Genomic DNA, 25,581 nt, shown 5'->3' with positions numbered 1-25,581 from the left:
TCAAGTTCAGGTGAGGTTGGGGACAGAGCTAGCTCAGTGGTAGAGTACTGCTTTAGCACACCCAAAGTCCTAAATTCAATCCCCAGTCCTGTTTTTGCAGGTGCCTGCCACCAAGTTGGATAACCTGAGTCTAATCCCCAGGATCCATGTGGTAGAAGCAAAGAACCAACTCCTGTGGGCATCCTATGACCTTCACATGTGCACCAGGGTGCTTGTACAACTGCCCTCCCTTGCAATAAAATCTGTCACTCATTCCCTGTACTCTACTGCCTCTTAGGCCATCAAGTCTTTGTTGTTGCAATGGGGAAATTCTGGGTCTCAAATCTTGCCTGACTGCAACTGTGCCCTAACCCCATCTTACCTATTATTTGAACCTTTCTGAATCCTACTCTTCTTGATGGTTCCCTCCCATTCTCACAGCTGAGGTCCAGTGATGTCTCTGCTGTGCTCAATTCTATTTTATCCTTGTGAATGCCTCCTGTCCTGCCAGCTCTCCCCACTCCATTTCTACTGTTGGTGGCACCCAGCATATTGCCTTGGGGTTAAGCAGGATTTCCACACATTGACTGAATGAAAGGAAGTCTTTCAACTGACTCAAAAAACAAGAATGTGAATACTAATAAGTCATAGATACATACCATTTGAAAAGTGTGAAAAATACCTCTGGATTTATTATTTAAGTACAGTATAATACAGAGTTATGGTAACAAAGCAAAAACTAAAATAGATTAATATATAAATATGCTAATGCTACTTCATCAATTATTAAAATTCACATAGTTCTCCCAACCATCTATAAAGTCTATAAAGAAAAAAAGATTTACACTGTATACAAATGAATACTCCCAAGAGTTGAGGAGTAGGAAGGGGGTGGAGAATATTTGATTTCAAGGGTCTTATGGGGCTGTGATCTAGACAGCCAACACTTAGAGGCCCCTCTTGTAACTATAAATGTGCATTCTTGTCCCTAATGCAAACTTTCTCTCCTGAAAGATCAAGCCATTTTACTGTTGAGGCATGATCTTATGTCTTGTGGTCCAGTGTACAAAGTGATAGACCAGGAGGGTGGACTTTGATCTACCCTTCTCTTTTATACCCTAGAGTTATGGGAGGGCTGGCATTTTCCCATCTTCTCATCAAGCAGATTTTATCCTAAAATCTTCATCCCTGAAAACCTGCAAATTGTGAAGTACCTGTCACAGATAAATGCTATGTCCTCTACTACAGACCCTCCATCCCTCTGCCAAGTGGCAGTATATAAAGATATTGTAAAGGACACTTGGCCTTTTGGGTGTGCCTTCTATAGAGGAAGAAGGCAGGCCTTCCTCTGAATCCAAGGAGCTGGGCTGTCTTGGTCATTGCTTCATGTTGTCTTGAATCCAGTCTAGGTAATTGGTAACTTTAGTATATATCCCAGGGACATCCTTCTGCCCACAGCCAATGCCCCAGCTGATGATGCCAACCAAGGTCATGTGTTTATTGACCATACACACCAGTGGTCCTCCTGAATCACCCTGTGGAAGAGCATAGATAAGGTGTTTGTACATATGGCAGAATATTTGGAAGAAAGTTTGAACTACTATTTATAGTGTGATGATCATAACCCTCAAAGAACTTATTTCAGGGAGGGAGACTTGAGGCTATAGATTAGAGTGTATCTAAATTCTGGTAAGCAGCATTAAGAGCTTGGCATGGTGGCACATGCCTTTAATCACAGCATTCAAAAGGCAGAGGGAGGTGGATTTCTGAGTTCAAGGCCAGCCTGGTCTACAAATAGGGTTCCATGCCACTCAGGACCACACAGTGAATGAGACTCTGCCTCAAAATAAATAAATTAATATCCACTAAAAAAACAAAAAAACACAGACCTAAGATAATTGTTCAAGAGCTGGGGTATGGTTCAGCAGCAGAGCAGTTAAAAGTCCAAGAGCTCCATTCTTAGCACCCAGGAAACAAAAACAAAAACTTCTTAAGCTTTATAAAAGCTGATTTGAGTGGGTAGAATGGTGGTGCACGCCTTTAACACCAACACTTAGGAGGGAGAGACAGGTAGCTCTCTGTGAATTTGAGGCCAGCCTCAGTGAACTATGGTTCGATGTTTTTAATCAGGTGGTTACCATCTGAGTTTTAATGTCATTGGTTGCTCTGTTCTGCTAGTATTGGGGTCTTAATGTCAGCTGTTGCTCCGTTCTTGCCTCCTAGTTCGTTAGTAGTCAGGAAATGTGAATTCCAAGTCCAGTGAGGACTCAGAACCTAAAATGCTTTGCTTCCCTGGCTGAAGCTGAACTTTGAGAACTTTTTCTCACCTCCTATTTTTATCTTGCATCCCAGGGGGATGCCTTTCCTTGTCCTACAAAGCAGGCCCAAATTCCCCAACACCTTCATAAGTCAAAGATTTAGTTATATTCTTTGACCTCTCATTTCAATGGGGCTTACAGGGAAATCCTGTGCTAGGTGGAGCTTCCTGTCCACAAACCCGAAAAATGCCCTGATGTTTAGATTTCTTAAGTTTCAGGAGCTCTGACCTTTCTCTATCATTTTTTTCTTTGAAGCTCCACTTTCAAATCCCAGTGTCACACCCACTACCATAGCCCTCACGTCCTGTGCCTGTGGGACATCCATCACTTTTACCTGGCATGCGTCATGGATATCTTGGTTGCCTCCACTACGGGTGTCACCTGCACACAACATATTGTTTGTGATGGTTTTATTAAACAAATGCTGTGTGGTACAGCGGCTTGATGGGTACAGCCTAACATGGGCTTCCTTTAGCCGATCAGAGAAGAAGGGAGATGCTGAAAGAGAAGGTGCAGATGGGTTAGGGTCTAAACATGACTTACAAGTCTTTTGGAAAGAGAAAGCTGAATGTTCCAGTAACAGTGAACCCAAAGCAGGTTGTCTCTTTGGACATGACCTACATTTCACTGTTTTGACCTCCAGCAGTTCTCTAGAGTGAGGTGACATTTCTCAGTAGCATCACTGTCAGTTGGGCTAGATAGTTATCTGTCATGAAGAGTGTCCTGTATTGCACAGAGTTTTGGCAGGCTCTCCCTCCTAATCAAAGGCCAGGATCAGCCTTCAGCTAGACGTGTGACACCTTGGCCACAATGATTCCAGACACGGCCAGTTGTGGCCTGGGTGGTGAAATCACACCAAGTGAGAAGAAACATCGATTTAATCAGGAATTCTATCACTTATTTCTTATAATTTTTTATGTTGGCAGAGAGGAAACAGAGGCTTCAGTAATTAAAAACAAATTAAAAAGTGTTTAAGCTCAATCTAATGCTCCACACCTATAATCCTGGGACACTGGGACTGCACTTTGGAAACCACTGTAGGAAACACCACGAGAACCCTTTCCTAAAACAACACAAATACACATCTGGCTTGGAAAACCATTCTCTCAAAGGCCAGCGTGTTGAAAGCTAGACCTGCGGTGCTCTTTGGAGATGGTAGAACTTTTAGAAAGCGGCTCTGGGAGAAGGAAATTACAGTTTGGCAGCGATATTGAGGCCCAGACTCTCCCTTTCCTCCTTTTGCTTGCATGGTACTCTGAGGTACACATTGTCACTGCTGAAGGTGCCTCCTATGGCATATTACTTTGCCACAGGCCCACAGACTGGGCCAACTGACTGTGGTCTGAAACTTCCAAAGCCATGAGCACAAACAAAGCTTTCCTATCTTCAGGTTAATTTATCTCATGTTCATTGACATCATTACAAAGCTGAATGACCCAACTAGGGCCCCACAGCTAAGTCAGATGCAAGTTTGGGATACAAACTTACACCCTCCTTCTCTGTCTCCTCTACACTATAAAGCTCTTCAGAGCATTTTCATGTCCCAACTTTCTGTGACCCATACACAGAGTCCCCGTAACACAAGGAAGCAAATAGCATCTCATCATACAGACAGGCAGTTTCCCCTGCATTTTTCTGTGTCATGCGACAATTGGGACCAGAACATTATGCGACCACTTCCCCTCCATCTGCTTTGACTACCACATGATAGATAAGGATGGGACCAAGACTTCCTTCCACTTACATTCTTCATGCTTGCCATAGCCGGACAGCTCACACTCTGTCCAGTCAGGAAGCTGCAGGTTAGGGTCAGGAAGGCAGACAGTGTTGACAGAGTTGCTCTCCTGGGCACACTGTTTGGTATCTGACCTCAGCTGCAGTAATGCTGGGAGCAAGAGAAGGGAGAGGAGTGACTCAGTGAGGGGAGGGACCAGGGTGAGAAAGAAAGCTGTACGAATATAATGGTCTTTTACCAATATCATTGTCGTAAGTGTCGTCATCAAATTCATCATGGACTATATATTTTTCAATCTCAAATGTCTGCTCCTCCTCTCCAGGGACCACCCTGTATGTTCTGCCCAAGACCACTTTAAGATGCTGGGGAGGAAACCTGGCAGGAAAACAGCATGAAGACATTTTTGCACTTTAAAAAAAAAAAATCAATGTTGGTTTTGCCTTGGGCAAAACCCGTGGGCTGGCTCCAAAGCCTCAGAGAATGGGCAGTCCATACCTCTCCACAAAGCAGTGGGCGGCAGATAGCACCCAGCAGGGGCTGATCAGCACCCCTCCACACAGGAATCTCTCTCCAGGAGACCTCCTGTACTTGACGAAGATGGCAGCCTGCCAAGGGTGCGAGGTGATGTCTGTGAAAAGTCCTCCTTTAATTCGAAACTGAGGCTGTTTGTATTGCCTCAGGCCACAGGTGGCTGGGGAGGAAAGGACAGAGAAGGGGTGGGTCAGACCTGTAGTATGGGGACAGGGCTGAGACAATCCCAACATGCCTTTTCCTGTCAGAACCTTGATTGTTGCAGGCTACTGCCCTTCAGTGTGCTGATACAGAATGATTTAACTGTGTCAATGATGGTGAAAACTACAACTTTCCTTTCTTGAGTACAGTGATATGCCAAATATTATATATGTGTATCTTTATCCTTCCCAATACTAACTTGCAGGAAGACAGGGAAACCTCTACGAAAGGTCACAGTGACACTGGGATTAGAACCCAAGTCTGTCTGACTCCGAGAGCAGGGATCTTTCTTCTGTGCATGGCTCCTTCCAGTCTTGCCTACAGGGATGTCTTGTGTTTAAGATATCATGTAGTCTTGCAGACTTCCTTCTTTCCATCTACTCAGCCTGATCCAAGACCAAGTCAATTCCTACCACATTACAAGGTTCTCATTAACACCATAGCCTCTGAGGCCCTTGTGGACTTCAGATAGAACCCATCACAAATGACCTTGGCTGGGACCTCAGTTTATGTCTTACTTTCTAATTAGAGTCTGTTCTTGGAGGAACACTCTGGCTTATCTGTGTGTTCCTGGGGACTGAGTAGTAATCTATTCTTGGGCAATTTCCAAAATAAACTTTCACGGTGGGGACATGTGCCAACTTGAGTTTTCTGTCTCTTGCCCTCTATTATCCACTCAGTTCCCCTGTGTTAAAAGGGCTCCATGGGGATTTGGAAGTGCACAGAACTTGGTGGGTCACATGATTTCTGAGGGCATTTTCAAATAATTGGACACTGAAGCCTCTCTGTCACCAGGCTACTGGAGAAATGTAACAACTGTTATCTAAGAAGCCACAGTGCAAGACCCTGTTCTCTTCATTACGACCAGGACCATCACCACTTTCCACAGAGATAACCAGGGAGAAAAGTTGGAGCCTATTGCATTTGAAGAGAAATTGAAGCACTGGTCTTCCTTTCTGTCCCTCCCTAACACCCCCACAGATCTGGACAAGTATGAATGTTACCATCTAGACAAATGAAAACCTGCCCTTGCCCCTTGGGGACCTGGCACACAAGGTAGGCAATACCCCAGCTCTGTATGCAGGTGCAAAGGTCCCTTTAAGAGGCAAGGTCTGCCCACTTTTGCCTTCTTTCTACCATTCCTCTGAAGATGCAGCCCTATCTGTCTGTCTCTTTCTCTCTCTTTCTCCATTCTCTCTTCCTTTCCCTTACTCCCTTACTTTCCCCCAATAAACTTTCCACATAAGTTATGTCTGCAGGTCTCTGTCTCTCACCTACCATGGGGCCTTCCAAGGTCCCACCTTGCACTGGATCACAATGACTGTCTACCATAGTTTCAGTCATGAAAGCCCCCTGCCCCAAAAGCCCAGAGTTCCTGGAGGTCCAGAAGTTACAGAAGCCAAGACAGTGGTGAAAACATAGGATACGACAGAGAAAGTAGTGAAGAGATGAGCCCGGAGAAAAGGGGGAGGTGGCAAAGTGACTCTTACAGCACTGGGACACATCACAGTACTCCCATGTCAGCTTTCTGTCCTTCATCACATGGCACCAGGGCTTGGCATCCCCATCTGGATTCCTGCAAAGTAAGAGTTTGAGAGTTTCAGTGACAAACGCATCTCAAGAGTAGAAGGCGATTAGGTAGACCCATGGCAGAACCAAGAAGCTAGGAGCAGGGGTCCCAAACTCCGCTTGACTCTAGCAGGCCCCACATGAGGGAAGAGCTGCCCAGAGGAGAGATTTTTATAATTCAGTATGATGGCAGTGCAAAGAATAGGGTTTTTTGCTTTGTTTTTGTCAAATCTATTTGTTTTAGGATGGGGAGATGGCTCATTTGGTAAAGTGCCTGATGCATTAGCATGAGAACCTGAGTCTGAATTCTAAGCTCACATAAAAAGCCAGCAGTTCTGGGTGTGATGGAGCACACCTTTCATTCTAGCACCTAGGAAACATAGGCAGGCAAGTCTCTGCCTTCATGGTAAGTTCCAGGCTAGCCTTGTCTACATAGTGAGTTCCAGGCATTCCAGGGCTACATATGAGACCTTGTTTGAAAAAAAAAAAAAAGCCAGGCATGGCAACCTGCTCCTGTAATCCCAGTAAGGGAAGGGGGTTGGATGGAAGGGGTCTTGGTGGCAGAGAGGAGGTCTCTGAAGCTCATGGGTCAACCTACTCTAACGGACTAGCTTCAGGTTCAGTAAAAGACTCTGTCTCAAAAAATAAAGGTAGAGATTAATGAGAAAAAAGACACCCGATGTCAATTTCAGGCTACACACACACACACACACACAGAGAGAGACATACATTCACACAGAGACAAACACACAGACACATACTTACACACACAGACACACACACACACACACACAGACACTCACCTATGTATGTATACATGGACCTTCATGCATGTGCATTCACCCACAATAACAAGTACACACATACTCCACTCCGTGCCCACCCAAAATAACAAAACTGATGTATCTTGTTTCTCAAAGATAAGTCTAGCACTGGAGAGCTGGCTTAGCAGTTAAGAGCATTGGTAGTTCTTCCAGAGGTCCTGAGTTCAATTCCCAGCAACCACATGGTGGCTCACCATTGTCTCTAATGGGATCTGATGCCCTCTTCTGGCAAGTAAGTATACTTTCACATAGAGCACCATACACATAAAATAAACCTTTAAAAATTAAAAAAAGGGATATATATATATATATATATATATATATATATATAATATAATAAGTCTAATGGTAGAAAACTAACAGGTTTGGCTAGATCATGTCCATTATCTTTTATGTAATGCTTAACACTGAATCTTCTCCCACCAGATAACCCAGGTCTCTCCTTGGAGCTGACTCCCTTAGATCATGGCTACATACCGGCAATAATTATGTCTTCCCAGACCAAGTGCCTGCGAGTTGGTCCTCCATGCTGTGTAACTCTTGCCTATCAGGAGTATGGAATTCCATGGGAGGCAGGAGGCCCTAGATGTGGTGAGGCTGTGGGTGCCACGATAGGTTAACCCTTTTCCAACGTAACAGTCCTCACTTTTTCCTGGAACAAAACATATCTCAAGTTAAAGCCAAAGTGGTTAAACATTGATGTAGCGAGTAGGGGAGGTTCAGCAGGAAAGGGTGAGTCCTATCAGTGGTGACAGTGCTGGGGATGCTGTGAAGGGATTGGAGGGGTCACCGTGATAGTCCACGGTGAGGGCTGCTGCAGTGGGGACCATGCTGGCAGCCCTGATTTCTCAGCTTTGCTCCGCCAATCTTGCCCACTTCGGTCTATTTGCCCCATCCTGCCCTTGTTCCTCCCTGTGTGAAACTGACCAAGTTTGCCTCTCTACTTCACTATAGTTGAAGGGTACCTGTAGAGTTATCTTGATCCTTGAACCCTGATGTTGACCAGATGAGGAAGGGATCAACAAGACCAACCATTTGTGGTGCAAGAAACCTAGCCAGCTACCCAGGGCTATTGAAGTCATAAATCTTGAAGGAAAACCTATAACCACCACTTTACTAAACCAGCATAACCCATAAGTACATTCTAAATATGTGTCCTTATACCCAGAGGTAAGTGTAGTCCTGACACCTCATCAACGGAACTTCTCTTCGGAACAGATGGAGAGGTTGTTATAGAAAGAAAACTGCAACCAATCAAAATGATGAGTTGTGGAGGCCAAATCCCAATGGATACAAATACTGCATCTAAGACCTAAGAATCATTTTGGAAGAGGGGGTGGAAAGACTGTGTGAGAGCCAGAGGGTCTAGGAGTTTACTATGAGAATGCATCTCCTAGGAAAGTCTCACCACCATGACTGCATAAACATGAGCTGAACAAGGGCAGCAACAATAGACCTGACAAGCAGATGGGAATAAGTCTGTAAGGCCTCAGCCCTGCACAGAGAGCCACAGGCAATTAAGCATGCTGAGAATGGGCAATATAGTCTTCCCCACACCAATTGGTTATCAGTACCAAATAGCCCTGGAAACAAACATATAAGTAACTAATGTTAGGAATGTGTGTGTGTGTGTGTGTGTGTGTTTGTGTATGAACTGTATATAGGAATATATATTGCATGTAACAATTAATGACAAAATAGGTTATTAATTTTAAAAAGAGTAACAAAGTGTACATGGGAGGGTTTGGAGACAGGAAAGTGATAGGGAAAATGATATAATTATAATCTCAAAATAAGAAAGAATTTTTAAAATCCAAAAGGACTAGAAACCATGGGTCAGCTCCATTCTATGCTTTGTGGTTGAGGGTGTTGGCAGGAGGTAGGGAGGTAGGGTCCAAGGCTAATCAAACCCTAGGAGACCAGATGAACCAGGGTACAGCCTTCAGATGAGCTTCACTTAGCAGCTACATGGCTAGCTCCTATCCTGCTCCTTTCCTTTTGGGCACGGAAGACTGTTAGATTTACAATCCCAGATGGTCCTGCCTTGGGGACACTGCATGGGAAGGTGCAGAGTAGATGTCACTTACCCTTAGGACAAGCTGGCGTGCTGCAGAACTCTGAGGTATACATCCCTGCCTTAAAGACATAGCACCAGGGCTTTGAGTCTCGGTCCGGGTTTCTGAAAAATTGGCCAGGGAGGACCAGTGAGGGTTGAACAGAAATCTTCCCATCTTAGCCTAAGGACTAGGCATGCTGTCGGGGGCAGGGTTAGTGTATCTTGGGCTGAACACTGTCAAGTTTTACCATGTTAGGCAGAAATATGACTCCAGTGTGCTCTTTATTGGGGGATTAAGCACATTATAAGGAAATGTGTAAGGGAGCCAAGTTGACAAGGATGTACAATAACCACCCATGTGTCAACACAACTGACCTATAGTCTCAGGCACGTAATTAAACAGTGATCCAAGCACTGCTTTAAAGCTGTTTTGTAGCTGTGGCTAACATCCACAATCAGTTGAGTTTAAATTATCCCAGACAAGGAGCATGCACTTTGTCTGGTTGTCTAGTTAGTCTCGTAGCAGCAAGTCGACAATAGCAATTCCTGTCTGAGTTCCCAGCCTGTTAGTCTGCCCTACAATTATAGTTCAGATCCTACACAGATACGAATGTCAATTCATGTCAACCTTCAAACCAACCTTTATCTCCCTAACTACCATCTATGTGTCAATCTATCAATCACTGACATATGAATGTATTGATGCTATCATCTATTAATTTATGTATGTATGTATGTATGTATGTATCTACCATCTCTCTACTCATCTATCTATCATTTATATATGTATGTAGGCAATTACATATCTAAATAGCTACCTATTTTTCTGTCTAAGGGACATCATCTCTGCTTTTCTAGAATACATGACTGCCTTCCACTGAATGTAATATTTCATATCACACACACACATACACACACACACACACCATTGTGGAAGACACCTCTCACCTGCAGTAATTGTGATTCCCAAGGCCCAGCTTGATGGCATCCGGCCTCCTTGCATTGTAGGGCTTCAGGGACAGAGCACTGCTATTCCAGTTGATGCATTCAGCCCCGTTTTCTGCTGAGCTCCATGTGCCCCTATAGGTGATGCCCTGGTCCTGAAAGCATGCTGCTCTGGTATCTGATTGACATAAGGACAACAAAGGGCTCTCAAGGGAACTCTGCCTTGCCACAGCACGGAGGAGCAGGCTGGCTGCTGAAGCCAGTGGAGCTCAGAGTGAGCTGGGTGGACACGGTCACTCACAAAACCATGACCAAGCTAGACCGGGGATTGATACTTCAGGCTCTGACCATTTGGCACAGACTGTTGTTCCCTAAACAACCTCATCTCTTCTCCCCTGGAGCCTGCCCTCCAGCACACATGTTTGAAAGGCAGAATTTCAGAATGTCTCTCACACCCACCCACCAAAGTGCTCACCTATGTCACAGCGTTTCCCAACAAATCCATCAGGGCACTGACAGACAAAGTCGGAGAAATACAGGGCCTGCTGACACGTACCCCCATTGAAGCATCTTGGCTCACTGCAACCTGTCAAGCATAAACAAGGAAACTCCTAACTACTTTCAAAGTAGCTCCAAGAATATAGGAATTAAAATTGCAAAAGTATTCTGTACATCAGCCACCGTTCCACAGTTCACAGTGTGATTGTATGCGTATTATTTCCCACTTCACATATGTGGACACTGAGGCTGGGCAAGTGAAGGTTCTCCCCCCACCCTTCAGTTTTCTGGAATGCTATCTCCTTTGCCTGGGAAGATCACACCCAAAATATGCTGAAGCTCTGAATATGCTAGGGACCACAAAGGAAGGGTTTGGGCCCTGGCTCTGAGCTCAAGTGCAAGGCCTCCTTGAGAAGTGGGTACGTACTCCTGACAGGCACCGAGTGGCATTGCATGGAGCCACCATTGCACCGGCAGTATTCCACCCGACTGCTTCTGATCATGGGACGAAGCCACGACTGAAGATGTTGGTAAGTTGTCTGTGTTTGTTCATCTCTGCAAGTCACTGCAACACAAAACAGGCTTGTCTTTTCAGGACAGACTCAAGAAGAGGGGAAAGCCTGGCTCTGCTTTCAACACATAGTAAACCATGAGGTCTACAGTGGCACTGTGGTGACTCCTATAGTTTGTCCTGAACATGTGTAGCTTTTATTGTCTCTATTCCTTATAAAACAAATCATAATGCCCCATTATTTTTACATCTGGAACCATAGCATGTATAGTACATTAGATATTGTGGATAATCTGGAAGTGGTTTAAAGTATATGGGAAGATGGGTTTTGTACAAACATCAGATCATTTTACAAAAGAGATTCAAACCTTTGTGGATTTTGGTACCCCAGGGAGGCCCTAGAACCATCCCTTAGGAATTGTGATAACAAATATTTATTTTTTTTTCACTAGAACTCTCTTATTATTCTTATCTTCCTTGGATAAACCTTTGCTTTGAGATAATTTGGCTATGAAAATAAATTTATATTAAGTAATAGTCTATTTTCCCACTTTAACCAGTCAAACATAATGCTGGGGTGGTTGTGGTATATGCCTTTAATCCCAGTACTCAGGAGACAGAAGTAGGCAGAACTTTGGATTCAAGGCCAGCCTGGTCTACAGAGAAAGTTGCAGGGCTACAGAGAAACCCTGTCTTGCAAAAACAAAACGAAACAAACAAAAATGATACCTCTCTATGTAACTGACTACCAGGTTTCTAATCTATAGAGTATTACCATTCAGAATAAGGAAAACTAGCACTTACATCTGTCAGAAAATGTGCTACTTTCAATAGTATTTCTCATGTAATGAAAATATAGCAGGAATTTAGCAATTGCTTTTCTAATAGAGTATTGACTTGGACCACAGGTTAACTCAGAGTGAGGTGAGAGCCGGCACACCCGCCTTGTGTTTTATCTGTCTCCTTTGCTTTGAGTCAGACACTGACTCCACTAAGGTATCTTATTCATGCAGTGTCCACCCAAAACAAAACAAAACAGTGATAGCAAGGAGTTCTACTCATCTTCAAGTTGAAGGGACAAAGATTAGAGTCCAGGAGGCTCCAGATTTCAAAGGCTGCCCAAGAGTGTCCAATCATCTTCCTAAACCTGCAATCACCTTGGCTTCCAGTAACAGCACAGCCTTGCAGGACAGATAAGCCTCATCCCATCCAGAGCTATTATCCACTAAGGGGGTGGGGGGCTGGGCCTACATGAAGGACAGCATCTCAGTGGCATCCAGGTTCTCCTCTCAGGCCACATCATGGGCAGAGGTGCTCCATTTGCATGGTCCTAGTCTCTACTCCTGCTTCATTCTGCATAGCTCTAGCCTCTATTCCAGATCCTTCTCCACTGAAAACAGGAGCTCCAAAAGTACCACAAGAGACAGTCTTAGGACACTGAACCCCTTTATTTGTTCTTCAGAGTTTAGAGAAGTGTTCCAAACCTGGGCTTGGTGATACCCATCTGTAATCTCAGCACTTAGGAGGCTGAGACAGGAGGATTGCTGAGTTTGAGGCCTGTATTAGTTACACAGTCAGTCCCAATCCAGGCTATTATAATGAGACTCTATCTCCAAAAACAAAGAAAAATCATAAAATTAAAAAGAAAGAAAATAAAACGAGACAGAGAGAAAGGCCTAGCACCTCCTCACCTCCACCAAAGAAAGAATGAAGGCAGGGAAGGGAGGCAGAGAAAGACGAGGAGAGAAATGGAGAAATGGGGAATGGAGGGGAGATAGAGAGAGAGGGTGTGGGTGGGGGATGGCAGGGACCTGAAGCTGGACATAGAGCTCTGACTTTAGCGTCAAGGAAGTCAGTTGTGGGTACTCTTCACTCTTCTTGGAATCCTGATGGAAAAACCTTTGCTTTCCAGAATTGACTCAAGACATAAACTTATATGGAGAATTTTCTTCCAAAGCCTCTGTGAGGCAGCCCAGGCCAGTTATTCCGGTTTCAACAACAGGAAACAATGGAAGCTTGGGGATGGTAGCAGATGCTGAGTGTACATTGGAGAACCTACAGTCCAAGAAGAGCTAGAGGGCTGGGCAGCTCTACCTTCCCAGGTTCTGCTGGGGTCCTTTGGTAGCCTTAGTGAGTCATCTCCTCCCACTAGGGCTGTTTCCTTGACTCTGCATCAAATACTTTGAGCCATGTTGAGACAGGGTCTTGCTGTGCAGTCCAGAATGGCCTTGAATCCATGATCCTCCTGCCTCAGCCTCCCAAGTGATGGAACTTTAGACATACAGCCCCTTCACACAGCTTTATGTCACCAGCTTTAATATCCCCTGACAGTCTGATTGGGTTCCCCTGGGAACTGGGCTGGCTGGCTCCAGCTGACTGACAAGTAGAGAATAGGCAGACATTTCCACAAAAGCACATGAGCTCACAAGTGAGGACCTGGTGGAAGACTGATCAGTCAAAAGCGTTGTGAGGCCTGGGCCTGCTTCCCTCTCCACCCCTTACCTCTGTAGGACCGGGCTCCTCTTCTGAACCTGCTGTGCATTCCCTGCAAAGAGACCAGGGTGGAGGAGGGGTCAGCACAGGCTGGGCTAAAGGGACCAGGAGCCACCTATTCAGGAGTTCCTTTTGTCAGGTCTCCACCCTTTCTACACACACAGTACCACCCAGAAGAACTCTTGGCACAACAGAAATGCTTCCAATTTGTGTTGTCCGGTGCAGTAGTCACTAATCCCACCTGGCCACGGACTGCACAAAACATAGCTAATGTGACTGGTGAACTGCAATTCCAATTCTATTTAGGTCATTTTAAATTTAAGTAGTGGTGCATGGATAGTGGATTCCAGAGGATGGAAAGGCTGCAGCTCCTTGTGTCCGTTATGGAGCCATTGGGATGCTATATAATGAGAAATCTTGTGCCTCAGTATAGCCCATTAGGCCTTTTACAGTACCCTGTAAAACCTGAGGTGAGGTTTTGGAAAGTGGGTGCAGCGTCTGTCCCTCTACTCCAGTAGTTCATGATACCTGTCTTTTCTTAGTACCCTATGGATGCATTCAAATACATTTTCCCCCCCTTGGTCTGGGGACTATATCCCAGGCCCTATACTAGCCCTTTCCCCCTGAGCTTCACCCCAGCCCTTGGTTTTTTGGAGCCTATGTTAATGCTAATGATCTCCCCACCTCCTCACTGGTGGGATTGCTAATGTGCACCACCCTACTCACTTGCTAACAAAATGGCTCTGAAGAAGACAGTCAAAGGTACAGAAGCAGCATTAAGAACTGTTCAGTTGGAGACATACTTGGATTCTGCTGCTGGGATTTGAACCCTAAATATCTTTCCCAGAGGGGATTGTATGCAGTGTGTCTGTGACCATTCCTGAGAACTTCTCCCATCCTGACATGTTTGGGGAAAGCATGTGATGGATGATGTTGAGGAATATTATTTTCAAGTGTGTGACTTTTGTTTATGCTGCATTTGTTTAACACTGTGAGGTTGTGATTCTTTGCCTGTCTAAAACACCTTATGGTCCTGATAAAGAGCTGAACGGTCAATAGCGAGGCTGGAGCAAGGATAGGTATAGGGCGGGGACTGGCAGGGAGAAAGGATATATAGAAGCAGAAGGTGAGGATTGGAGGATGTCAGGGACCAGCCAGCCAGCCAGCCAGCCAGCCAGCGAGTAAGAAGGAAAGTAAGATATACAGATATAAGAAAGTTAAAATCCCAGAGGGAAAAGGGAGATGGGTTAATTTAAGAAAAGCTGGGTAGCAACAAGCCAAGCTATGGTCGTGCATTCATAACTAATAATAAGCCTCCATGTGTGATTTATCTGGGAGGTGGGTGGTAGGCCCCTCAAAAAGCCAAAAGAGTAAAGTACTGCACAACAGGGTAAGGCATGGATGTGGACTTACCTGTCCAGGCAGTGTGAAAAGTACTCCGAAAAGCAGCAGTACACAGAACAGCTCTGTCTTCATCTTGTTCCCCATCTCTTCTGTGCCCCTTAAGTTTTAGAGGAAAAATAAAAGCAATTAAGCACGTGATGGGGGAGGGAAAAGGACCATAGGAAATTCAGACTCTGTGACTTTATCTCGGGGGACCCTTTCAGCATTGACTCTTACAGACATCGGAAGAGTTTACACATGTCCATCTGTCTATATAGATATATAGATATGGATATCATCTGTGTCTGTGATTTTGGCTACATTGCATACATCATAGACATGGAATCACGCAGTGTCTGTCCTTCTTTATAGGTGTGGTCACTTAGCACAATGTCCTGAAAGGTCATCTACATTGTAGGATCCTTTCCCTTTCTGAGGCAGAATGATATCCCATTGTTTAGACCACATTTTGCTTATGCAGTTATCTGCTGATAGACAGTGGTTGATGAAAGCCATTTTTCCCAGATTCCTGTGGGCCGAAGAGTAAGTAAGACCATCCCTGGTACTTCTTGGCCACCCAGGAGCCTCACTTCCTGGGATGAGCTAGGAGTCACAGTATTGTCCTCTCTGACTATCTCAGAAGTGGTTGTAGGGATTCTATCACTGGCCTGTCAGGGCGCCAGGTCACTGCCTCAGATGTCACAGCTTTGGTAATTTTAATGAAGGCTCCCTCCATGTTAGTCCCAGTTCCCTTTGGAGTATCTGTCTCCTTTTATACAGACACAGATCTGGTAAAGAGCAGATCTGCAGAAACAGAGGAAGCCTCTGCTGTGTGCTCACTGAACTCCTATCTCCTTTGAACCCCCCTCATCCAGTTTCCACTTGCCTTCCCCCATGCTTTCTGCTTTTGGTGGCCAAAAGTAGGTTAGTTGGCCCGGTTCTTTTGTGGTCTGGCAAGCCCTCTCACTCCTCTGTCCACAGCATCAAAGCAGGACTTTCCTTCCCCTGACTCATTTCCCTTCAGTCACAACAACTCTGATTCCCACCCCTATACACTCAGGCCCCCACAAACCACTGGCTTAGAAGGCTCCCAGGATCCATCCTGCCTGCAGCTGGCTCTGGCCTTTGCTTTTTGAAAAGAACTGACTTTTGGGAGCACAGCCTAGCTTCCTCAGGTGCCCCAAGATCCCTTCAGCTCCAAGAAGAAAACAGAAAGCATGGTTGAGCTGGGAGACGACAGCCTACTGCATCCATCTGGGGCCGCAGGGAGGGAGTACAGAGCTGCAGTGAGAATGTAGAGTACAGCAAAAGTGGTTCAACAGGAAAGTGTGTGTTGGGATGGTGGTCACGGCCAGAGGATGGAATGTAGCCACTGTGGAGGGAGCATGAGACTCAGAGAAAGGAGTAGAGACCCAGAGATGGGGGAGGGCACAAGTGCTGGGGATATGAGAAGGAGCAGGTCATGGGCTCCCTGACCGGCCCTCACCCTCCATGACTGTTCTCCAGGGCAGGAATGAAAGGACTCCCAGGATCTTCTTGACCTACCCCTAGCAGGGTTGACTGGGGCCTGTGGAAACCTTTCCTCAGTGGAGGGCCAGCTGAGCCTATAACACCTTTCTGCCACTGGTAACTTCAGAAGGAAATGGCAATGGAGGCCACTCAAACAGGCATGTGGAATCTTTTCATGGGTATTTTTCCCTTTCTCGGCTTCCTTTAACTTTTTCCCTAAAAAAAAAAAAAAAAAAAAAATTCCACTTAAACTCACCCTTAATTCTAGTAGAATTAAGTGTAGATATCCCCTGACTTTTCTGCCCTTGTAACCTGGTGGTAGCCTAGAGGACAGGAAGAAACTGAACATTTTTTGCAAATGTGATTTGATGACTCAACGCTTCTTCCTTTTCACACCAATCAGCCCATTCAAGGGGGGCTTTCTGGGTCTTTGTTCTTGACACCTAAGTTACTGGGGTTGCTTTTGTGGTTCTGAGGTAGGATCTTGCTATGCAGCTGGTTGGGTCTTGATAATAGGGAAATGGTGTCAAGTAAGCCGGGCTCTGGAGAAGCAGCTGAGAGCTTTCATCTTGATCCATAAGCATGAGGCAGAGATTGGGTGGGGACTAACTGGGAATGGTGTGGGGTTTTGAAACCTCAAAGCCCACCTCCAATGACACACCTCCCGCAACAAGGCCACATCTCTTAATTCTTCCCAAACAGTTCCACCAACTTCGGCCCAAACATCCAAATATGAGTCTGTGGAGGTCATTCTTGTTCAGACTACCACAGTGGGATTACAGGAATTCCCCACCACGCCCAACTAACTCAAGGCTCTCTTGGTATCAGACAATTGCAGAATAAAAAGTGCATCACTGATCCCTGTGCACACCCTCCTCTCCCCAAGAGGCCAACTCATCCTGATCGACAGGATAGGAAGGACAACAGCTGAAGAGGCAGAGCTCATGGATGGAGCTGCATTGAATCATAGAGCCCTTCTCTACAGGAGGGACCAGAGCTCAGACATTAAGGACTTGTCATTTATCTGCATCTGGGCCTTTGGCCTTGCTGAGCTAGCGAAGATGAGTTGCACATAGGTAACGAATAACTCTCTCCACACTCCACAGAGACAATCCTAGCAAGCTGCTGGATGGGCCACATGGCATAAGTGGATGACAGGGAAATTAGTCACATGCCAGATGAAAAACAGTAGAGCCCCAAAGCAGGAGAAAGAGTGTGGGGGAAACTTGGTTTGATTTTGTGGAAAATGTGGGTGCCGAGGTCACCGGCAATGCTGGGACAAAACATGAAGTCTCCAGTAGAAGTGTGGGCCTTAACTCAAGGCCCAGAGGGTGAGAGTTTGGCTCCATAGACTCTGAACACCCATGGGTACTAGTGGATGGGATTTAAGGAATACATCTGAGGCTTGCTTTATGAGTACAAATACATACATTTTTTTCCTCTGTGTACTCTTTATGTTGCATATATAGTAATTTCCCAGTATTATTAAAGAACTAAAATGAAACAAAACAAGCAAACAAGAGGAAGGAAGGAAGGAAGGAATAGAAGGAAGGAATGAATGGAAGGGAATGGAGGGGCAAGGCAGGGAAGATGACTATCTTAACTTTTGTTGGGCTGTTGTCCCAGGACACTAAGAGGGTGATAGAATGGCTAGTTGAAAGACCTATTGTCTCTAGCTCCCAAAGGCCCAGCCATGGCATGCCCACCCTTGCAGAGAACTGAATTTAATGGATTAGAAAGAAGCACTTTCTTTAGTGATAGTGCAGCAGGCTCAATCTAGGTTTCCAGGAAGTGTGATGTTAACAGGCATTCTTGTGTAGCATGTAACCTGAACATCTGCATTTGTCAGTCAAATCTTCCTCTGAAATACATGCTCATTTCGTGGGCAGCTAGACCCTTCCTGCCTGCATGCCAGGTGCAGTCCTGTCAGCTGCAGCAGCAGCCATGACACTGCAGATTGCCCCCTCATCTGCAAATGATGGGAGAAAGGGAAGATGATAGGGGACTTCCGATAAGCTGACTCTCCTTGGAGATAGACTGTTTTCAAGAGCCAAGGACATGGACCATTTTGAGAGAGTGAATATTGTACCAGAAGCATGCCGTATGTGGGAATAGCACTCAATAGATGCCAAGCAGTAACTGCTAGATTCTGGATTAGACAAAGCTACTGGATTAGCAATAAAGTGTTTGGCGGAAAGCGTTGGAAAAGGCAGATGACATGTTCCCAGGGCCTTTTCATGGCCCTGTCCTCTTTGTATCCCTCATAGGACAGTCTTTCCCCAACAAAATCTGCTCTCAGGAAGGAATTTAACAACTCATTCCCAGAAAGGAAAAAAATGACTGAATGAAAAGATGGTTAATGATGCTGCTCCCCATATTGAGACAGAAAAACGAGCTCCCAGCAAAGCAAAGACTAGCTAGACTCTTGGAGTTCTCCTCCAGAGCTAGTTTTCTGGGGCATCTGTTGTAACATAAGTGATGACACTCCTGTATATGGATAAAGCGCTCTCACTCATACACTGGCCACAGTTCCCTTCTTTATACATGTAGGAAAGTGATTTGCAATAAAGAAACCACCTACATACATGTGATCAACTGTATACATTTAGTGAGAGATTTTGTGCAAGCTATGCTACTGTTCATTTAGAGGTTGGGGCACTGGGGGCTTGGGCTTTGCATTTGAGCAAGGGAGCCAGCAGGTTAGGGGAGGCCACAGCCTGATAGGAAAGGCCACTGGGAAGCCACACTGCTGTCAAATTTCGTATTGTATGCTAGGCTGTATTGCTTCCGTCTTTGCCAAGGACACTCCGGTTCTTATTGCTTTGCTAAAAAATTAATTCCTCGGAGATCTAAGTTGGGAGTCAGCTTTTAAGAGTAACAATAATCCTAAAATAACACATGGCCTTGAAGCCACACTTCCACCCACACTCCACACCACAGTCCAGAAAGCCAACCCATTAGAAGTCTCTAGAACTCCTGCAACATCACAGGCATGTTTCTAGAACAGATAAAGAGGTGAGGTGAGTTGTTTTAATAGAAAGTGGGTCTAGAATCGGCAGCAGGCTACCATAGCAGCTCCCCTCTGGGCCCCTGGACTGGTGGCACACGCCCAGCACTTAGCGGCAGAGGGTAAAGGACTGCAACAATTTTGAGGCCAACCTGGGCTACATATCAAGGTCCAGCTTCACAAAGACTCTGACTCAAAAGAATGGAAAAACAGAGCATTGACAGTCCACCCCACCCCCATAGACAGTGGATTTTATTTGCCTCATTTTTCAGGGAGTGCATGTACTGGTGATTAAAAAAGCATGCTGAGCAAGCTAGGTTCTACCATTGACCTACATTCCTAGCCCTTGGTTTTTTTCTTTCTGGGGCTTAGTCTTTGTTTTGTTGTTGTTGTTGTTTTGATTTAGACAGGATCTTCCTATGTAGCCCTTGTGGCTTAGAACTTGCTGTATCCTTCAGGCTGGTCTTGAAGTTTTGACCTTCCTGTGTTTGTTTACTGGATGCCTGTATGACAGGCATGCACCACCACACCCAGTCAAACTATTTTCAAAGTCTGCCAGCAAACTCTAGATGCTTCAGCAGGTTAAGGCAATGATGACCTGAGTTCAAGTCCAGAGACCCACATGGTGGAGAAGAGAATCAACTCCTGAAAGTTGTTCTTGACCCCAAGCATCAACAAATGCACACACACACACACACACACACACACACACACACACACACACACACACACACACACAAATCAATAAACAAATATAATTTTCAAAAGTAATTCTTAACTTCTCAAAAAAGTATTTTTCCATAGGTCAAATGCTTATTTTTTCTTTTCAATTTTGAACAAATCTCTTTGTAACGATGAGAAAAGAATTTCCCCTTCCTTCCTTCCTTCCTTCCTTCCTTCCTTCCTTCTTTCCTGTGTGTGTGTGTATGTGTGTGTGTGTGTGTGTTTGTTGATACAGGGTCTCATGTAACAAAGCCTGGCCTTAAATTTGCTGTGTAAATGAAGTAGCTGAGGCTAACCCTGAACTCCTAAACCTCTTGGCTCCATCTTGCAAGGGCTTGGAAGATTCTGCCTCTTGATATAATTTGACAAGGAGGTGAAAGATGAGTAGAATCCTCTCTGGTGCCCTACCCGCCAGGATACACATAGCATTTTTAGCGAGTAGGCATGGCTTGTGTTTAAGCTACATGGAATTAGCCTAGGGAAGATCTGCAACAGCCATGTTGACTCTTCTGCTCTACCTCCTACCAAGTGATCTGGTTGTTGGAAGAAGCAAGCAAATGTGGACTGTAGGTTTAGGAAGTGTATCTTGCATCCTCTTGGGATAAAAACAAAAACTTGCTTTAATGACCTCATAGCCTGCTGAAGAAAAGGCGAGCATTCAGTGCCATGCAATGCTCACTCCAAGCTGGAGGCTAAACAAAGAGAGTCCAGTATCCTTCTAAGCTCCCGGGTTCCTTTCACTCCCTAAAGCAAACCCCACCCTACCCAGGTGCAGCGAATTAACTGTGAAATAATTTGGTAATTTCTCAGTCTGTCTCTGGATGTTAATACTCTTGAATCAGGTCCTGATCAGAAGTGTTTGTCACGCCCTTTCATGAATGAATGTGAATTTTACCAGCATTTCCAGAAGTAGTGCTTCAGTGCAGTGAGCAGGGATGAACATGGATTCTCAGTTCCTCACCAGGGACCTTCATGCCTGTCACTTGCCTGGCACTGGATTTTCAAAGCACCTTCTATTCATTAATCACTTAAGACAACATCTCTCACTTTACAGATATGACACCAAGACAGAACTTCAAAAGCACTCCCTGATGTGGTAGGTTGGAAACTGACACCTGCCTCCTGAGCTATCCTGGTCTCCAAGCTCTTCCCACTTAGTTTCTGCATGACACTTGCTCATGACATACTTTAAAAAAAATTTCTGGTGCTGTGGGTTGCACCCAGAATCTTGCACATACTACACACATGCTTAACCATGGAGTTATAACCTAGCCCTACTAGTAACATTCTTAAAGTGCCCAAAGAACTAGCTTTTCTCAATGCAAAGAGCATGAGCCTTGAACTCTCAACTTAGACCCCCAACTGCCACTTACAGATCTGGGTGGGGCAGTGTTGCTTCTCGGAGCCTTAGTTTCCTGAGCTTCCCAATGAGCTAATTTTTTCCGTCTTGTGTATTTCCCCAGCAGTAGAGAAGTAATAGATACAGATCCTGGATATTGGATGCCTGACAGTTGTGCACTGCTCTTGTCATGAATTTCTTCATCGACAAGAGCTCAAATTGCTTGAAGCCACTGATAAAGAAGAGGTGCTGAGCTCTCAGGGGTCCTTATGGTTTCCAAGGGTTAATAACGAATCTTCCTAGCTCATAGTGGCACATGATAGAAACTGCCATGCCCTTTCATCAATGTTTAGAGAGCTGTATGAACAGGAGCCACAATTTCCTGAAAGTAGAGTGGTATCTTGTAACCCATCTTTAATCTGTTTTCTTATTTGTCTTTTTTCAAGCCAATTTACACCACACAACAGGACCTCTGAAACTCTTTGGGAATTTGGAATTAGCAGTTGACACACCTAGCTGCTTCCGTGTGGAGTCCTTGATCCTTAGGTGTAAACTAACAGAATATTTGCTTCCACATAATAGGCTTTCAGTAAAAAAGTCTACAGTGTGTGGGGCCAGCCTAACCTTGCACTGATAGTTCCAGAGGCTCCAGATCAATCCCCAAAGAAAATTCTAGGGCCCTGATGTGTGTCAGGCGCATCGCATCTCTCGGTTAGTCTGTATATCTCAGTCGGACCTGTCAGTCACAGGTCATCCCCAGAGTCTTGGCCAGTGGTGGGGCATGCACTGCTAAGGACACCCAGTTCTTTAATTACGGCATGCAGAACAGCTGGCTCGTGTTTCCTGGGCTATGCTGACACAGCTTTCCTGGGCTGCCCCTTCAAATATGCCAGAGAAATGAGTGCTGCATGACCAGCAATCTGCTTTATTCTCTGTTCCAGTAACCAGGAATTGAGTTTAATCTTACCTTGTGCTCCTATCTATAAAAGCTTGTCTCCCATACAAGGTGAAAGCAGACAGCTGGGCCAGTATTAGAAGACAATGATTGATGCTTCACCAAGGCTTTGAGAGTTTCTGCTTGTAATTTTCTTTTTCTTTCCTTCCTTTCCTCCTTCTCTCTCTATTTCCCTCTTTCTTTCGATAAGATCATCATTATTTCTCAGGCCATCCTTGAACTTCTAATCTTCTTGCCTCTATCACCTGAGTGCCAGGGATTAGAGGTGTTTTCCACCACACCCAGTTTATGTGGTGCTGGGAATCAAATCTAAAATCTCCTTGCATGCTAGGCAAACACTGCCAGCTAAGCCATGACCCTAACTCTAGCTCTAATTTTCTATAAATCTGGGTCATCAGCACTCTGATTGGGTTTGAAGTGAGACCCATCACATGGTGAGACCTGTCATGTGGCTAGCTCAAAGCTGGCATTCATTCTTGGTTTCTGTGTTTAGTCACTTCATCCAGAATTTTCTGCCAGTATGTATGCCCCAAAGCTAATGCCCCCCAAAAGGAATTAACAGAGTATTCCAGTATTTCATGACCTGATTTTTATCAGACCAGAGCTGGTAAACAAGCAAAAACACTATTCTGAGACAATAGATGCACAGTTGCCAAGTACCAGATCGCATTGACTGTTTCAGCTCAGACCGCAAAAGGCTGTCCCTCACAGAGGCTTGGTGTCTCACAGAAGTGTGGGAATTTTACAGTTTGAATGAAGCTAAATCACAGCCTCTGCCATTAGATTGAAAACAACCACATGTGTTTCCACCTCAAGCTCACCAGCCCTTCCAGTTGATGAGCCCTGCAGGATTCTGAGTCATTCTCACCCTCTGGCTGAGCACACCACTCAGTGCGCGCTCTGGAAGTGTGCAGCTTCCTCTCACCAGTCCCCAAAGCCTTAGCAGAAACAAGGATACTCCTCAACTCCTAGCTGCACCAAACATCCTTGGTCTGGGAGGAAGCAGACAGGCTGCACTGTATCTCTCTCTCGGGAAGTTTCCCAAATGATCTGGTGGTGTCCTGGAAAGTGTGCCCTAATAATCCAGCTTGGTGTGTGTGTGGGGGGGGGGAGGTGCAGCTAGTATTGTGTCTATCAAGATACAGGCTGGCCCTTCTGAGAACACTTTGGGTGGAATAAACTGATGGGCAGAGGGAACTATTTTAGGTGTTTCCAGTATCTAGTCTGGCGAATGAATATGATTTAACCTCCACTGGCTGTATGCACTCAGCACACTGCTGACCTGCACTGATTGGTTCTGTATAGGTCAGGGTCTGCAGCTCAGAAAAAAAAAAAAAAAAAAAAAAGCCCCAAGTAGTTTTGCAGTAAGTATACTCCAGTTGTCTTTGTGATGTGTTCATGTGATTGTAAACACCCACCTCCACCACACACATACTTTTTTTGTATATGATCCTGCCCCATTATCCCCTTCAGAAGAACAAATTGGCCACCAGATAAACCATTGCTGCTGCATTTCTTTGCACTGAAGTTTATCCTTGGTTATCTGGGAGCTCCGCATACTTTTCTCCCTCCCCCACTCCCCTCCTCCCTCCCCCCCCCCCCCCCCCCCGTCTCTGTGAGATTAGGAAAGCAAACGTCCCGAGAATTCAGAGAGCTTTAGAATTTTTCTGCTGCAGCACGAGAAAGCAAGGGTATCGGTGCATGGCGAGCAAGGGGTGAAACTGACCGGCAAAGAGTGGAGAGGATGTGATGAACGCCATGAGGGACCAGAGGCAGCTTCGCATCCTGACTGCAAGTGCTAATGAGAGGTTCCTGAAAGTTCTTTCTCCCAGCACTTCCTGCCCAGTTAATCATGCTGTCCAGGCTAATACCCCTCCTTGATGCCCAGCCTGTTTCTTAGTGAGTCCATTGAGGAAAGAACACCCGCCAGGACCCACTAGGCTCTCCAATGTAGTTGCTGCCGGTTAGGGCCGCTCCCATTGTCTGTTCAAAGAACCCGACTCATTCTTTTTACTTTCTCTCCTTACTGTGCAAGCAAGACTTCTGCAAGAAACGCATGTCTCCTATTCTCTCCTAGGAATCACTTCAGTTTAAAAGGAATCATTGCAAAGAGCTTCCCCTTCTGTGCGGATGCTAGCTGGTCCTCTTTCTGCCTGAATTACAAGTCTGTGCTTGCATTAAGCATTCCTTCGCTGCCTCAGTTTCCTCCTGCCTCACAACCCCCAAACATTTCAAAGAGACAGAAGAGGGGTTAGGCACAGACATCCAGCTTACCGAGAGTTCTTGCTTCTTTCCCAGCCTCGCAGGGGCTGCTTCTTGCCGCTGAGTTGTTGGGTCGCCGCAGCTCTGTCTCCTTGAACAGTTCAAGCCAATTTTAAGGGTGAAGGAGGGGTGGGGCCAGTGACTCCGTGTGGGCGGATTTCTCCTGTGCCGGTGGGTGCCGGGTGGACCCGGCCACTAATGAGCCAATGGAGCAGCCTGTGTCTCTAAGGAGGGGGAGGAAGTGCGCGCGCAAGAGCACAGCCAGCCTTGGCTTAGCGCCAGCTTGATTATTCACCATTGATGTCATCGAATCACAGGAATTTTCGGAGTTGGAGGGGACTTAAGAATCATCCTGTTTTAAAATCCTGGTCTTAAAGGCCTAAAAGGGGCTCGCAGGATCGGCTGCTCTAAGCCACTGTCTTGACCATGAGTTTATAGTTTTAAACAGCTCCGCCCGACTAGGGACGTCTTCTGGAATCTGAAGTAGTAACTATGCCTCAGGACAGATGGATGCTGTGCCGGGTAGGGACTGACTGGGGACAGTAAGCACGTGACTTCAGGGCTGTTGGTGCTCTCCCTACCTCTGACCTGTGGCTCTCCCTAGGCCCCTGGGCTGGGCCAGTTCTCAGAGGAGGGCTCTCAGGGAATTGAGAACAGTGAAGGGAATGCTGCAGGTCTTTTCTGCTTAGGCCTCTGAAATTCTATCACTAGCCATCCTTCCCCTAAGCCCTACCCCGGAGGGG

General features: G+C 45.6%; 1 protein-coding gene across 1 annotated transcript; it reads right to left on the bottom strand.

The window, feature by feature from the left end:
- Positions 1–640: 640 nt before the first annotated feature.
- Plat (plasminogen activator, tissue type) lies at positions 641–24,930 on the bottom strand. Its single transcript, XM_051182111.1, has 14 exons — positions 24,851–24,930; positions 15,074–15,161; positions 13,670–13,712; positions 11,084–11,221; positions 10,634–10,744; positions 10,162–10,336; positions 9,245–9,336; positions 7,635–7,809; positions 6,255–6,340; positions 4,528–4,723; positions 4,271–4,407; positions 4,042–4,182; positions 2,632–2,795; positions 641–1,514 (listed from the first exon to the last, which is right to left on the bottom strand). The coding sequence occupies exons 2-14, from the start codon at positions 15,146–15,148 to the stop codon at positions 1,356–1,358; spliced, it is 1,692 nt and encodes a 563-aa protein (XP_051038068.1). The 5' UTR covers positions 15,149–15,161; positions 24,851–24,930; the 3' UTR covers positions 641–1,355.
- Between the last annotated feature and the right edge of the window lie 651 nt (positions 24,931–25,581).

The sequence above is a fragment of the Phodopus roborovskii genome, unplaced genomic scaffold, assembly GCF_943737965.1.
Source record: "Phodopus roborovskii unplaced genomic scaffold, PHOROB, whole genome shotgun sequence".
Taxonomy (NCBI): Eukaryota; Metazoa; Chordata; class Mammalia; order Rodentia; family Cricetidae; genus Phodopus; species Phodopus roborovskii.
This window is presented reverse-complemented; position numbering and strand designations above follow the sequence as displayed.

What these genes read in the sequence shown, in the direction of transcription:
- Plat (XM_051182111.1), bottom strand. Translation starts at nt 15,148, where the DNA reads ATGGGGAACAAGATGAAGACAGAGCTGTTCTGTGTACTGCTGCTTTTC. An exon ending in CACTTACGACAATGATATTG is followed by an intron (nt 4,183 to 4,270) that starts GTAAAAGACCAT and finishes TCTTGCTCCCAG; the next exon opens with CATTACTGCAGCTGAGGTCA. An exon ending in ATATCCATGACGCATGCCAG is followed by an intron (nt 1,515 to 2,631) that starts GTAAAAGTGATG and finishes GCTCTTCCACAG; the next exon opens with GGTGATTCAGGAGGACCACT.